The sequence below is a fragment of the Mustelus asterias genome, chromosome 2 (genome assembly GCF_964213995.1).
Source record: "Mustelus asterias chromosome 2, sMusAst1.hap1.1, whole genome shotgun sequence".
Lineage (NCBI taxonomy): Eukaryota > Metazoa > Chordata > Chondrichthyes > Carcharhiniformes > Triakidae > Mustelus > Mustelus asterias.
In genome coordinates this window covers 4,778,487-4,792,154 of record NC_135802.1, presented here as the reverse complement: position 1 = coordinate 4,792,154, position 13,668 = coordinate 4,778,487, and the positions used below count along the sequence as shown (strand labels likewise).

The 13,668-nt window shown below is 44.1% G+C and overlaps 1 protein-coding gene across 4 annotated transcripts in view; it reads left to right on the top strand.

Moving 5' to 3' along the window:
• hsf1 (heat shock transcription factor 1) overlaps positions 1-13,668 on the top strand; it is a 71,986-nt gene that overhangs the window by 13,716 nt on the left and 44,602 nt on the right. For all 4 annotated transcript variants that reach the window (XM_078230121.1, XM_078230131.1, XM_078230113.1 and 1 more), the window contains exon 2: positions 11,466-11,574. In XM_078230121.1, the coding sequence (XP_078086247.1) occupies positions 11,466-11,574 (109 nt within the window). The remainder of the gene's footprint in view (positions 1-11,465; positions 11,575-13,668) is intronic.

The window sequence follows — 13,668 nt, the reverse complement described above, 5'->3', positions numbered from 1 at the left end:
GAGTTACCACTGGCATGACACAAATACACCTTGGGAATCGCGCACGTGCACACTGTTTTCTTCCAATGAAAGAAATCTTGAGCATTCATTTGATGCTTCTCACCCATCCCGTGTCTTTCTAAGACACCCAAAAATAACCACACTTTGAACTCACTGTTTCAGTTGCAACTCCACTAAACGGATACGTAAGAATAAAGAACAGCACAGGAACAGGCCCTTTGGCCCATCAAGTCTGTGCTGATACAGATGCCTCCCTAATCTAATATTTTCTTGCCTCTACGTGGTCCATATCCCTCTATTCCCTGCCTATTCATGTATCTATCCAGATGCCTCTTGAACGTTGTGATAGAATCTGCTTCCACCACCACCTCTGGCGGCACGTTCCAGGAATTCACCACCCTCTATGAAAAACTTGCACCTTGCATCTCTCTTTCCCCCTCTTGCTTTAAATCCATGCCCCCGAGTAATTGACTCTTCGACCCTGGGAAAAAGACTGACTAACCACTCTATTCAAGCCTGTCTTAATCTTGTAAACCTCTATCACGTCCCCTCATTCTCCAACACTCCAATGAAAACAATCCAAGTTTGATCAACCTTTCTTCATAGTCCATATCCTTCAAACCAGGCAACATCTTGGTAAATCTCTTCTGCACCCTTTCAAATGCATCAACATCCTTCCGGTAGTGTGGCGACCAGAATTGTACACAATACTCCAAATGCGGCCTAACCAAAGTCTTATACTGGATACTCCAGGTGCCGGGATTCAGATGTTTCAGGAAGGACAGGGAGGGAGGCAAGAGAGGGGGTGGAGTGGCACTGCTGATCATGGATAGTGTCACAGCTGTAGAGAAGGTGTATGCTGTGGAGGGATTGTCCACCAAGTCTCTGTGGGTGGAAGTTCAGAGTGGGAAGGGGCCGGTCACTTTGCTGGGAGTTTTCTATAGGCCGCCCAATAGTAACAGGGAGGTGGAGGAGCAGATAGGGAAACAGATCCTGGAGAGATGCAATAATAGCAGAGTTGTTGTGATGGGAGACTTTTATTTCCCAAACATAGATTGGAATATCCCTAGGGTAAGGGGATTGGATGGGGAGGAGTTCATTAGGTGTGTTCAGGAGGGTTTCCTGACACAGCATGTGGACAAGCCTGCAAGAGGAGAGGCTGTACTTGATCTGATACTGACGAATGAACCTGGACAGGTGTCAGATCTCTGTGGGAGAGCATCTTGGGGATAGCGATCATAACTCTATCTCCTTTATGCTTGCATTGGAAAAAGAGAGGATCAGGCAAGCTAGGAAAGTGTTTATATGGAGTAAAGGGAAATATGAAGACATTAGACAGCAAATTGGAGGAGTAAATTGGAAGGAGGTATTCTCGGGGAAATCTACTGAAGAGAGGTGGCAGTTTTTCAAGGAATGTCTGTCTAGAGTTCTACAGGACAACGTTCCGAGCAGACAGGGAGGTGTTGGTCGGTTAAAGGAACCGTGGTGCACGAAAGCTGTGCGGGACCTAGTCGAGAAGAAAAGGAAAGCGTACAAAAGGCTCAGAGAGCTTGGCGAAGATAGGGATTTAGAAGAGTATACAGCTTGTAGGAAGGGACTAAAGAAGGAAATTAGGAGAGCCAGAAGGGGTCACGAGAAGGCCCTGGCAGGTAGGATTAAGGAGAACCCTAAGGCGTTCTATAAATATGTGAAGAGTAAAAGGATGAGACATGACGGAATAGGGCCTATAAAAGGTGAAGGCGGGATAGTCTGTACGGAACCAGTAGAAATGGCAGAGGTGCTCAATGAGTATTTTGCCTCGGTTTTCACAGAAGAGAAGGACCTGGGTGGATGTACTGCGGGCATGTGGTGGACTGAAAGGATTGAGTATGTGGACTTTAAGAAAGAGGTTGTGCTGGAATCTTTGAATGGCATCAAGATAGATAAGTCGCCGGATCCGGGTGGGATGTACCCCAGGTTACTGTGGGAGGCGAGGGAAGAGATTGCAGAGCCTCTGGCGATGATCTTTGCGTCGTCGATGGAGACGGGAGAGGTGCCGGAGGATTGGAGATGTGGTTCCTATTTTCAAGAAGGGGAATAGGGATAGCCCAGGTAATTACCGACCGGTGAGTCTAACCTCAGTGGTTGGTAAACTGATGGAGAAGATCCTGAGGGACAGGATATATGAGCATTTAGAGAGGTTTAGTATGCTCAAGAATACTCAGCATGGCTTTGTCAAGGGCAGATCGTGCCTTACGAGCCTGGTGGAGTTCTTCGAAAATGTGACTAAACACATTGACGAAGGGAAGGCGGTAGATGTGGTTTATATGGATTTTAGCAAGGCGTTCGACAAGGTCCCCCATGCAAGGCTTCTAGAAAAAGTGAGAGGGCATGGGATCCAAGGGGCTGCTGCCCAGTGGATCCAGAACTGGCTTGCCCAAAGGAGGTAGAGAGTGTGTATAAATGGGTCTTTTTCTAAATGGAGGTCGGTCACCAGTGGTGTGCCCCAGGGATCTGTTCTGGGACCCTTCCTGTTTGTCATTTTCATAAATGACCTGGATGAGGAAGCGGAGGGATGGGTTGGTAAGTTTGCCGACGACATGAAGGTTGTGGATAGTCTGGAGGGATGTCAGAAGTTACAGAGGGACATAGATAGGATGCAAGACTGGGCGGACAAGTGGCAGATGGACTTCAACCCAGATAAATGCGTCGTGGTCCATTTTGGTAGGTCAAATGGGATGAAGGTGTACAATATAAAGGGGAAGACTCTTAGTACTGTAGAGGATCAGAAGGACCTTGGGGTCCAGGTCCATAGGACTCTAAAATGGGCCCCGCAGGTGGAGGAGGTGGTTAAGAAGGCGTATGGTGTGCTGCCTTTATCAATCGAGGGATTGAGTTTAGGAGTCCGGGAATAATGATGCAGCTATATAAGACCCTCGTCAGACCCCACTTGGGGTACTGTGCTCAGTTCTGGTTGCCTCATTACAGGAAGGATGTGGAAAAGATTGAAAGGGTGCAGAGGAGATTTACAAGGATGTTGCCTGGATTGAGTGGCATGCCTTATGAGGATAGGCTGAGGGAGCTTGGTCTTTTCTCCTTGGAGAGACGACGGATGAGAGGAGACCTAATAGAGGTGTATAAGATGTTGAGAGGCATAGATCAGGTGGACTCTCAGAGGCTTTTTCCCAGGGTGGAAATGTCTGCTACGAGAGGACACAGGTTTAGGGTGCTGGGGGGTTGGTACAGGGGAGATGTTAGGGGGAAGTTTTTTTCACACAGAGGGTGGTGGGCGAGTGGAATCGGCTGCCGTCAGTGGTGGCGGAGGCGAACTCAATCGGGTCTTTTAAGAGACTCCTGGATGAGTACATGGAGCTTAATAGGATGGAGGGTTATAGGTAGGCCTAGAAGGTAGGGACATGTTCGGCACAACTTGTGGGCCGAAGGGCCTGTTTGTGCTGTAGTTTTTCTATGTTTCTAAGTTTGAGACACATGACCTCCTGTTCACAAAACCATGCTATCACTAATAAGCCTATTCTCTTCCAACTGCCTTCTGAAATGGCCTAGCAAGCCATCAGTTATACCAACACACTTGTGAGAAATTAAAGGAATATCTGATGGACTGCAACAGTTCAGGTGTGGCACACCACCACCTTTTCTAGGGCGATTAGGGCTGGGCAACAAATGGCTGGCCGTATCAGCGACACCCGCGTCCCATGATGGAATACATTTTTTTAAAAGCCAGAGCTCGGGCAATTAATTCACTCGACCTGATGACTGGAAACAGCTGATTTCTCTAGCCACAGCCAAGGCTGCAGGTTCCAATGACATCCCAGCTGTTGTGCTCGACTTGTGCTTCAGGACAAATCCAATCAGGCAAAATTACTTGTGTTCATCAGAAAAGTGATGGAAGATGTTGAAAGAAATATCAAGCAGCATTTGTACAGCAATAACCTGCTCACCAGTGTTGTTTTCCACCATGACCAGGTGCTTCCATTCCTCGTTACAGCCTTGGTCCAAACTTGGGCCTGAGAGCTGAGGCGAGAGTGACTACAAGACAGCATTTGATAAGAGTGTGACAGAGAGGAGCTCTGGCAAAACTGAAGTCAGGGGGAATCCAGTAAAACTCTCCACTGGTTGGAGTCACACCAAGCACAAAGAAAGATGGTGGTGTTGGGGGTCAATCATCTTAATTCCAGGGTGTTTCTGCAGAAGTTCCTCAGGGTGATGTCCTTGGCGCAGACATCTCCAGCTGCTTCATCGATTACTTTCCCTCCATCAGAAGGCCGGATGTCTGCTTTTATTGCTCAATGTTTAGTTCCATTCACAACTCCCCAGATATGAAACAAATTGTGTTCACATCCAGCAAGTCTTTGGCTGAATTCAGATTAGGGCTGTTAAGTGGCAAGTAACATTCGCGCCACATAAATGTCAGGTAATGAGCATCTCCAACATAAGGAAGCTGGCATTACCATCGCTGATGTCTGTGCCCTCGACATCCGACGGGGTCAGTATTAACCAGAAACTGAACTGGACCAGCTTTACAATACTCTGATTACGAGGGAGGTCAGAGGCTTGGATTTTACATTCAAGTAACTCACCACCTGAATTCCCAAATCATATCCACCACCTACATTGTGATGGAATGCTCACTGCTTGCTTAGATGAGTGCAGTTCCAACAATACTTGAACCTGACCCATAAGAACAAAGACTGCTTGATTGGTACCCATCCAGTAGTAGTCACATGGATATCTTGGCCACTAGAGCAGGTCAGAGGATGGATATTCTGAGGTGCATGGTTCATTTCCTGATTTCCTAAAACTCCAGCACTGGCCAAGGAGAAGTTGAGAGTGCGGCGATAATCGCCACCTGCTGAGATGAATGCAGCTGTAACAACACTCCCCTGAGTCATCTCTTCTCCTCCTGTGGTGCATGAACATCCTTTGAAAATGCCCATACAGTTGTACACTGCAATTCCAGATTTGGTACTTTCTCCTTCTCCAATCAAGGGCTGATCTGGCCCCCTAACTTCATGATGTGGAGATGCCGGCGTTGGACTAGGATAAACACAATAAGAAGTCTCACAACACCAGGTTAAAGTCCAACAGGTTTATTTGGTAGCAAAAGCCACTAGCTTTCGGAGCGCTGCTCCTTCGTCAGGTAAGTGGGAGTTCTATTCACAAACAGGGCATATAAAGACACAGACTCAATTTACAAAATAATGATTGGAATGCGAGTCTTTACAGGTAATCAAGTCTTAAAGGTACAGACAATGTGAGTGGAGAGAGCGTTAAGCACAGGTTAAAGAGATGTGTATTGTCTCCAGACAGGACAGTTAGTGAGATTTTGCAAGCCCAGGCAAATCGTGGTGGTTACAGATAGTGTGACATGAACATAAGATCCCGATTTAGGCCGTCTTCATGTGTGCGGAACTTGGCTATCACATTCCAAGTTCCGCACACGAGGACGGCCTCAACCGGGATCTTGGGTTCATGTCACACTATCTGTAACCCCCACGACTTGCCTGGACTTGCAAAATCTCACTAACTGTCCTGTCTGGAAGTTACCTTCTCAGTTTGAGTAATTCTGAGGCATATACAAGTGAGTGTAGATATCTGAAGTTGGGGGTTAATGGCTTTTAGATGTTAGTCACAGCTGACAATAGCAGCTCTACATGTTAACACCAATACCTGTTGAAGTTTCCAAGTTGGCCATGTGGAAATGCGTCCAACAGTTATCTAAGAGCAGAAAAAGAACATAAATTGGTCCATAATAATACATAATTTTAAACTGATTTAATTTCCAGCGTGACATCCAGTTGAATAATTTCAATGTTTCTACCATCTTTGATTTTATTTCTAAAATACTTTGTGCTAAGTCCCATTGTCTGAATTTCCTTTCTGACTGCCTCTGTATTGTGGTCATGTTTTAACAACATTCTTTTTATAGACTATGGTGTTTGTCTAATCTTTCCTTGTGCTGATCCCCTTTATACAAAAGCGAGCTAAATACTTCTTGGTTTTGGGGACCAGAACTGAATGTAATATACGAGCCTGTGCGTGTCTGCGTGCTTGTACCTGCCCCAGCTCTCTGACAGAGCTCTACACTTGGTCCTTTTTATGCATCCTTTCAACATTTCTCCTCTTCAAATATTTATACACTTCCATGCTCCTTTCCAAATCTCCAGTTCAATTCAATGATTCCAAATTGTTTTGTTACTTGTGTGCAGTAGGTGTTGTGTTGTATTTGTCCGTGTTTCTAAAATAATCAATCTTTCACTACACCTTCTGCCTTTACTACTCTTTTCTCATTGACGTATTTCATTCAGTTTCCGTACTCGGTTATTCATGTAGATTATAAACCAATTACTGACCACTGTCCAAATTCAACATAGCTGTTCCTCTTCTTTCATCTTCCATTCTCTCTCTTTCCTTTTTAATTCCTGCCCTGTCAACGATTGGGCCATTCTGAGTTCAAGCCTCTTCACACTCCGCATCTATGCCCACTTCGAGTTAGAGGAGGGGGCACATTATAACCTGGGATTGCTGAAATCATTCGCTCATCCTGTCACAATCCTAATCAGACAAAGCATCTCAGAACAGAAATTAAACCCCAAGCTTTTCTGAGTTACTCTGTGTAAGCTCAGAAAATTAAGTGGAAATTGTTTCAGTCAGGCTAGAATATTCAGTCAGGGTGTTCCCTTCACCACTTTGATCTATCTTCATTTCTTACCCAGCTCTCTATTCTAGCCAGAATTCTTGTGTGTGTCGAGTTTAGAACATAGAACATAGAACAGTACAGCACAGAACAGGCCCTTCGGCCCACGATGTTGTGCCGAGCTTTATCTGAAACCAAGATCAAGCTATCCCACTCCCTATCATCCTGGTGTGCTCCATGTGCCTATCCAATAACCGCTTAAATGTTTCTAAAGTGTCTGACTCCACTATCACTGCAGGCAGTCCATTCCACACCCCAACCACTCTCTGCGTAAAGAACCTACCTCTGATATCCGTCCTGTATCTCCCACCACGAACCCTATAGTTATGCCCCCTTGTAATAGCTCCATCCACCCGAGGAAATAGTCTTTGAACGTTCACTCTATCTATCCCCTTCATCATTTTATACACCTCTATTAAGTCTCCCCTCAGCCTCCTCCGCTCCAGAGAGAATAGCCCTAGCTCCCTCAACCTTTCCTCATATGACCTACCCTCCAAACCAGGCAGCATCCTGGTAAATCTCCTCTGCACTCCTTCCAGCGCTTCCACATCCTTCCTATAGTGAGGTGACCAGAACTGCACACAATATTCCAAATGTGGTCTCAGAATGCATTGAGGAAAGATATCTTGATTCCATTGACAATCTCAATTGAGGCTGAAATTTGCAAAATCAAGGTTGTGTCCACCTGCTTGTGTAAGCTCGGCTAACCAGAAGGTGCAGCACTGCATGGTGTTGCTGGAGGTGTCCTTTTTTTTTGGATACAGTGCTAAATTAGAGACTATCTCCTTCAGTTGGATATAAATAATCCTATGGGACTATTTTGAAGAGATTCAACATTGGTTCAACTCCAATAACAGATTATCTGTTCATTCATTTGCTGTTGCAGGAATTTACTATTTGTAAACCAGCTCACATGTTTAACTAAATGGCAGTGGGAACTGCATCTCAAATGTAATTCATTGTGTTAAAGTGATTGAGAAAGCCCTGTGGACAGATTAGAATTAACCACTTCATGCAGTGCGCCCAGACAAGAAATCCACAGTGCAAACTGTGCCTGCTTACTGCCATCACTTGAGTTCTATCTATCAGATGTTTATCCCACTTTAGCCTGAGCAGGTAGAGCTTTGAATGTGTTCATGTATTGATGCATTGTGTGCCTGTTCATTAGAGCTCTGGCAGTAATACCATATCCAAAAATTCACAACTTAAACCAGTGCACTTGAATGTTTTGCAGGTGTGCTTCTAATGCAAAACACAGCTACAAATAACTATGTCACTGCCCTGTTTAAAATCTTTCAACATCCTGTTTCAAGGACATAAATGCCCTGGGATTTTTTAACTATGTTCAAGACACAAATAAATAAGACATCGGTTGAGCACTTTGGCACAATGCACTCGCGGTGCCAGGGACCCGGGTAAAATTGGGTGACTGTGTGGAATTTGCATGTTCCCCTTGTCTCCCATGGGTTTCCTCCCACAGTCCAAAGATGTTAGGTGGATTGGCCATAATTCCCCGAATTATGGCCAATCCCAAGTGTCCCAAGCTGTGTAAATTAAGGGGATTAGCAGGGTAAATACATGGGGTTACAGGGGTATGGCCTGGGTAAGATGCTCTGTTAGAGAGTTGGTGCAGACTCGATAGGCCAAATGGCTGCCTCCTGCACTGGAGGTATTCTATTTGATCTCAGGAAATTCACACATTCTCAGTGACACGGCAAGTCAACATGTCGTGCATTTCCTGATGACAATTGATACAAGGTGAAACAAAAATATTCTGCAGTCTTATGAGGATGAAAATGTTGACCACTAGGGCGGAACGGTGGTTAGCACTGCTGCCTCACAGCGCCAGGGCCTGGGTTCGATTTCCAGCTTGGGTCACTATCTGTGTGGAGTCTGCATGTTCTCCTTGATTTTTGCCCCCTTATTATTTTTGTGACCTTCAACCTCATCTGTTGACTTACTCTTAGACTTGTACTCTCAATCATAGAAACATAGGAATTAAGAGCAGAAGTTGATGCAGTGTAAGGTGCATTAATATGAAGTTATCCGCTTCAGATGAAGAAACAGAATGGCAGGGTAATATTTAAATAGTAATCGAATGGGAAATGTCGATATACAAAGGGATTTGGGTGTCCTATTGCACCAGTGACTGAAAGCAAGTATGCAATTACAGCAAGCAGTTAGGAAGGCAAATAATCTGTTGGCCTTCATTGAAAGAGGATTTGAGTATAGGAAAAGAATGTCTTACTGCAGCTGTGCAGGGCCTTGCTGAGACGATACCTGAAATGTGCAGTTTTGGTCTCCTTATCTAAGAAAATATTTATTTGCCATAGAAGAGGTTCAGTGAAGGTCACCATACTGATTCCTGGGATGACAGGATTGTCACACAAGGAGAGATTGCGTCGACTGGGCTTGTATTCACTGGAATTTAGAAGAATGAGAGGGGATCCAATTGAGGGTCTAGAACAAGGTCTCAGGATATGGGGTAGGTCATTTAAGATTGAGATGATGTGACCACGTGGAATTCTGTACCATAGAAGGCTGTGAAGGTTAAGTCACTGATATATTTAAGAAGGAAATACATTTCTTGATTCTAAAGGTGTCAACGGATATGAGGAGAGAACGAGAGTATGGTGTTGAGGATCAGCCATGATCCTGTTGATGGAACAGGCTCAAAAGGTTAAATGGCCTACTCCTACATTCTATGTTTCTATGACATAGTCAGTGTCTGGGCTGAAAACTAGCTTCAGAGACTCGTCACCAGTAAATGGAGTGGCAAATCTTTTGAAATCTGCCTCGTCATTTTAGCAGCTGTTTGTGTAGAAGTGATAGCTTTCCTGCAGCACCTGGATGATCAATAAATCTTTGCGGAAATACCAGTCACAGTAAAAGAAATCTCTTGTGAAAAAAGTATTTTCAAACTTATTGGCAAAAGTTCCAATCACAGAATGTTAGCTTTTAAAACTGAAACAAAACTCGCCTCAGTACATACAGTTGAGCCACAAATGGAAAAACCAGAGATAATAACGTGAGGAACTTCAAGTTGAAATTATGCAGGCAAATGTCTGGTCAGAAGCTACATTCCATACCCATTGAACAGTGCATCCTAAAAATAGGAGAGATAAGCCTTTGCTCTATATTTGACATCTTGAGCATACTGTGCTTGAGGTATGGAAAGAATGTAATATTATGAAGCTGGAGCTGACAGGTTAACTAGTTCCATGCACAAAAATAAAGTAATGTTTAACCCAATCGAGTTACCCTTTTTTTCTCTGCCTCATTTATTTTCCGTTGCAGCCTCCACTACTTGGAGTCATACCTAGCACAAAGGAAGATGGTTGTAGTTGTTGCAGGCCACTCGTCTCAGCCCAAGACATAGTTGCAGGAGTTCCTAGAGTAGTGTAAAAGCAAAATAGCGCAGATGCTGGAATCTGAAACAATAACAGAAAATGCTGGAAAATCTTAGCAGGTCCAACAGCAGCTGTGGAGAGAAAATAGAGCCAACTTTCGAGTCTGGATAACCTTTTGTCAAAATGTATGGCACTAAAAGAGCCACTTGGCCCATCATGTCTGCGCCATTCATGCTTACCATAGAACTCCTACAGTGCAGAAAGAGGCCATTTGGCCCATTGAGTCTGTACCAACCATCCAGAGTATCCCACCCATGTTCTGCCCTATCCCTGTAACCCCGTAATGGACGGCACGGTGGCACAGTGGTAAGCATTGCTGTTTCACGACACCGGGTTCAATTCCAACCTGTATGGTGTTTGCACGTTCTCCCCATGTCTGCGTGGGTTTCCTCCCACAGTCCGAAAGACGTGCTGGTTAGGTACATTGGTCATGCTAAATTCTTCCTCAGTGTACCCGAACAGGCGCTGGGGTGTGGCGACATGGGGATTTTCACAGTAACTTCATTGTCGTGTTAATATAAACCTACTTGTGACACTAATAAAAAATACAGTAACCATGTGCACTTACCATGGCCAATTCACCTAATTGCACATCTTTGGACTGTGGGAGGAAACCGGAGCACCCGGAGGAAACTCGCGCAGATACAATGAGGACATGCAAAATTTCATGGTTTGGGACAGTCTAAATTGACTTTTCTTAACTTAGTTGCCTGTGTTGTAATGCATGTAGATATGAAAATATTTTTTTGTGGGGTTTTTGAGCATGAGATCTTTTGCCACATGGAAGGATGGGCCAGGAAGCACCTGAGTCTTTTTAAGATAAATGCTGAAAGCAGGGCAAGGGCAGTAGGACCAGTTTTGTGTGCCTGTGCTCTTCAATAGAGCAACTCTTGAACAAATTGCCTCCACCATGCTGTAAATTACAATGGATCTGCTTTCTGTGCTTTTTGCAGCTTAGTTCTTATGAGAAGCAGCCAAAGATTCTGAGCCCCAAAATTATTTGAATCTTACCAATAAGATTTGTATCCAGTTGAATGGTTTGTTCAGTTAATAGAAACTGTTTTCTCATAAAGTTGGAGACTCGTGCAGCAGAATTTATCAGAATCCACTTGTTTGACTGAGCAGGAACTACACTAAGTACCATTTGAAGAGGTAGTAGGGAGACTATGCTACAAGGTTATCCTAGTTCTGTTATGGTTCACTGACATTGACTGCATTTAAAAACAGGACCAGTTCTCCAACAGAGCATCCACATTGAAAATTAAATTACAATTAATGTTTCATCTTTAAACCATCCGTGATTAATTGATGCAAAATCTGTGTTTGCCCGATTTTATTAATCATTTTCTTCTCCTCTGCAGAGTGGGAACAGTTTCCATGTCTTTGACCAAGGACGTTTCGCGAAGGAAGTGCTTCCAAAATACTTCAAGCACAATAACATGGCCAGCTTTGTCCGGCAGCTCAACATGTGTAAGTGGTGGCAGCTGGTAAATTTCATTTGCTGCTGCTTTTAAACATAAAATATGTGCTCCACAGAGTGGCATCCATCAAGGAGGTGATGATTGTTAGTTATAAAGATCATTTGAAGGAATCTAGAATAAATTGTACTCAACAATCACTGGAGATGATAACTGCTAATGGTGATTTTGTTGTTTTCTTGGGAATATACCCCTTTTACTATATGGAACATGTTTGCCTTCCCTAACTGAACAGCGTACTGGTGACTATACAAAACGTCCTGCTCTTAACTGTAGAAGCAACATTTTTCTTTTGGAGAATGTTCCCTGTTTATTTGTCACATTTAGCTGATATTTCCATGGGTCCCCCCCTCCCGTCCCTTTAAGCAATGAGTGCATTGAGATGAAAGGTGGAGTTGATGGCTGAGGATGTTCTTTACCCAGACTGTGTGGAGCTTGTGGCACAGTGAGCAGTTGAGGTGTGTGTCATAAACATCAGCATAGACCGTTTGGACCAAAAATGGCCTATTTCTCTGCTGCGCATTCAACGTCGGTCTACTCTACTATCTTCCCCAAGTTGCACGCACTCCTCAGCACCTGAGGTAAAAAAGTGGGTGAGCTGTTGCAAGGTTCCTGCAACATGATGTCCCGATTCCCCCTCTTACACTTGTCTGTGTGAGCAGGTGCTGCTCTCCGCTGCTACACTCTCCCATTGAGAACAGCTTCTTGTCTGTATTAAGAATTAAATTTGCATTTCACCATAGCTTTACTGCTACGCTGATATACTCCCCAACCTTCTCCTGCCTCCCACTATATTTTGAGATAATTAAATTATTAACTAAATAATTAAAATGGTAGCGTAGTGGCAATGTCACTGGACTAGTAATCCAGAGGCCCAAACTGATGCTCTGGGGACATGGATTCAAATCCCACCATGATAGCTGGTGGAATTTAAAATTTAATGAACAAATTCAATTATTTTTTTTAAAATCTGGAATATAAAGCTAGCCTCAGTAACAGTGACCATGAAGCTGTCATCAATTGTCATTAAAAACCCACCTGGTTCACTGATGTCCTTTAGAGAAGGAAATCTGCCATCCTTACCTGGCAAGACTTGCATATAACTCCTGACCCACAGTACCTGCTCGGCCATACCAACATTTGTGATGCCCATATCCCCATGAACAAATTATAAGCTATTATTTATCACTCTCGCCTCCTGTAAAAATTGAAATGATGAAGTTGACCCTGAAAGAAATCTACCCCACTGTTACGTCCAATTGTTAAAAGTCATCCCAATAGTTTAAGAAAGCACATGTACATTCTAAAGCACACACAACCAAATGGCCCCACGTCAGGCCTGATCCATGCTGATTCAAGAGACCTTCATCTCTCAGTTCAGGGGTGGGTGCTGGAGGGTTGCAAGTGTGAAACTATATACAGCAGCACAAGATGAATTCTTTGAGGGACAAAGCATGTTGACTTGTGCATTCTTTGAGAAAGTCTTTAGAGACAATCTACATGGTGGTGTGGCGAGGGGTCAATGTCTTCCTCGGGAAACTCTGTGCAACCTGTCTGGAACTCGCTCATGACTTAAAATCTCCATCTGATTTAGTTTGTGATGGGTGTCAGTCTCATCCCTTTAAACACCACTCTTTTCCCCATCACACCTAAAAATTGGCTTTAACTTTCATCTGTTTGAGGGATTGGTGCTGAAGTTTTTCATTTGTGCTCTTGCTGCCAGCCTCTTCCCTGCCCCGCAAGTGATAGAGCAGGAAATTGTAGCCTGGCAGACAATGGGAATCTCAATAAGGAGTACAGTTTCAGAGTAAGACCAAGGTGAAGAGAAATGTTGTTAGTCTTAGAAATTCTCTCCCCAGAAAGCTGTGGCGGCTGGATCACTGAATATATTCAAGACTGAGTTAGTTATACAGAGTTTTGATCTTCAGGGAAGTGTAGAGACAGGTGACAGGCAACAAAGTGGAGTTCAGACCACAATCCCATCAGCCATGATCTTATTGAATGGTGAAGCAGGCTCGATGGGCCAAATGGCCTACTGCTCCTGTTTGTTAAATTCTGTTCTTAATTAGCTGCTGCATATAAACCG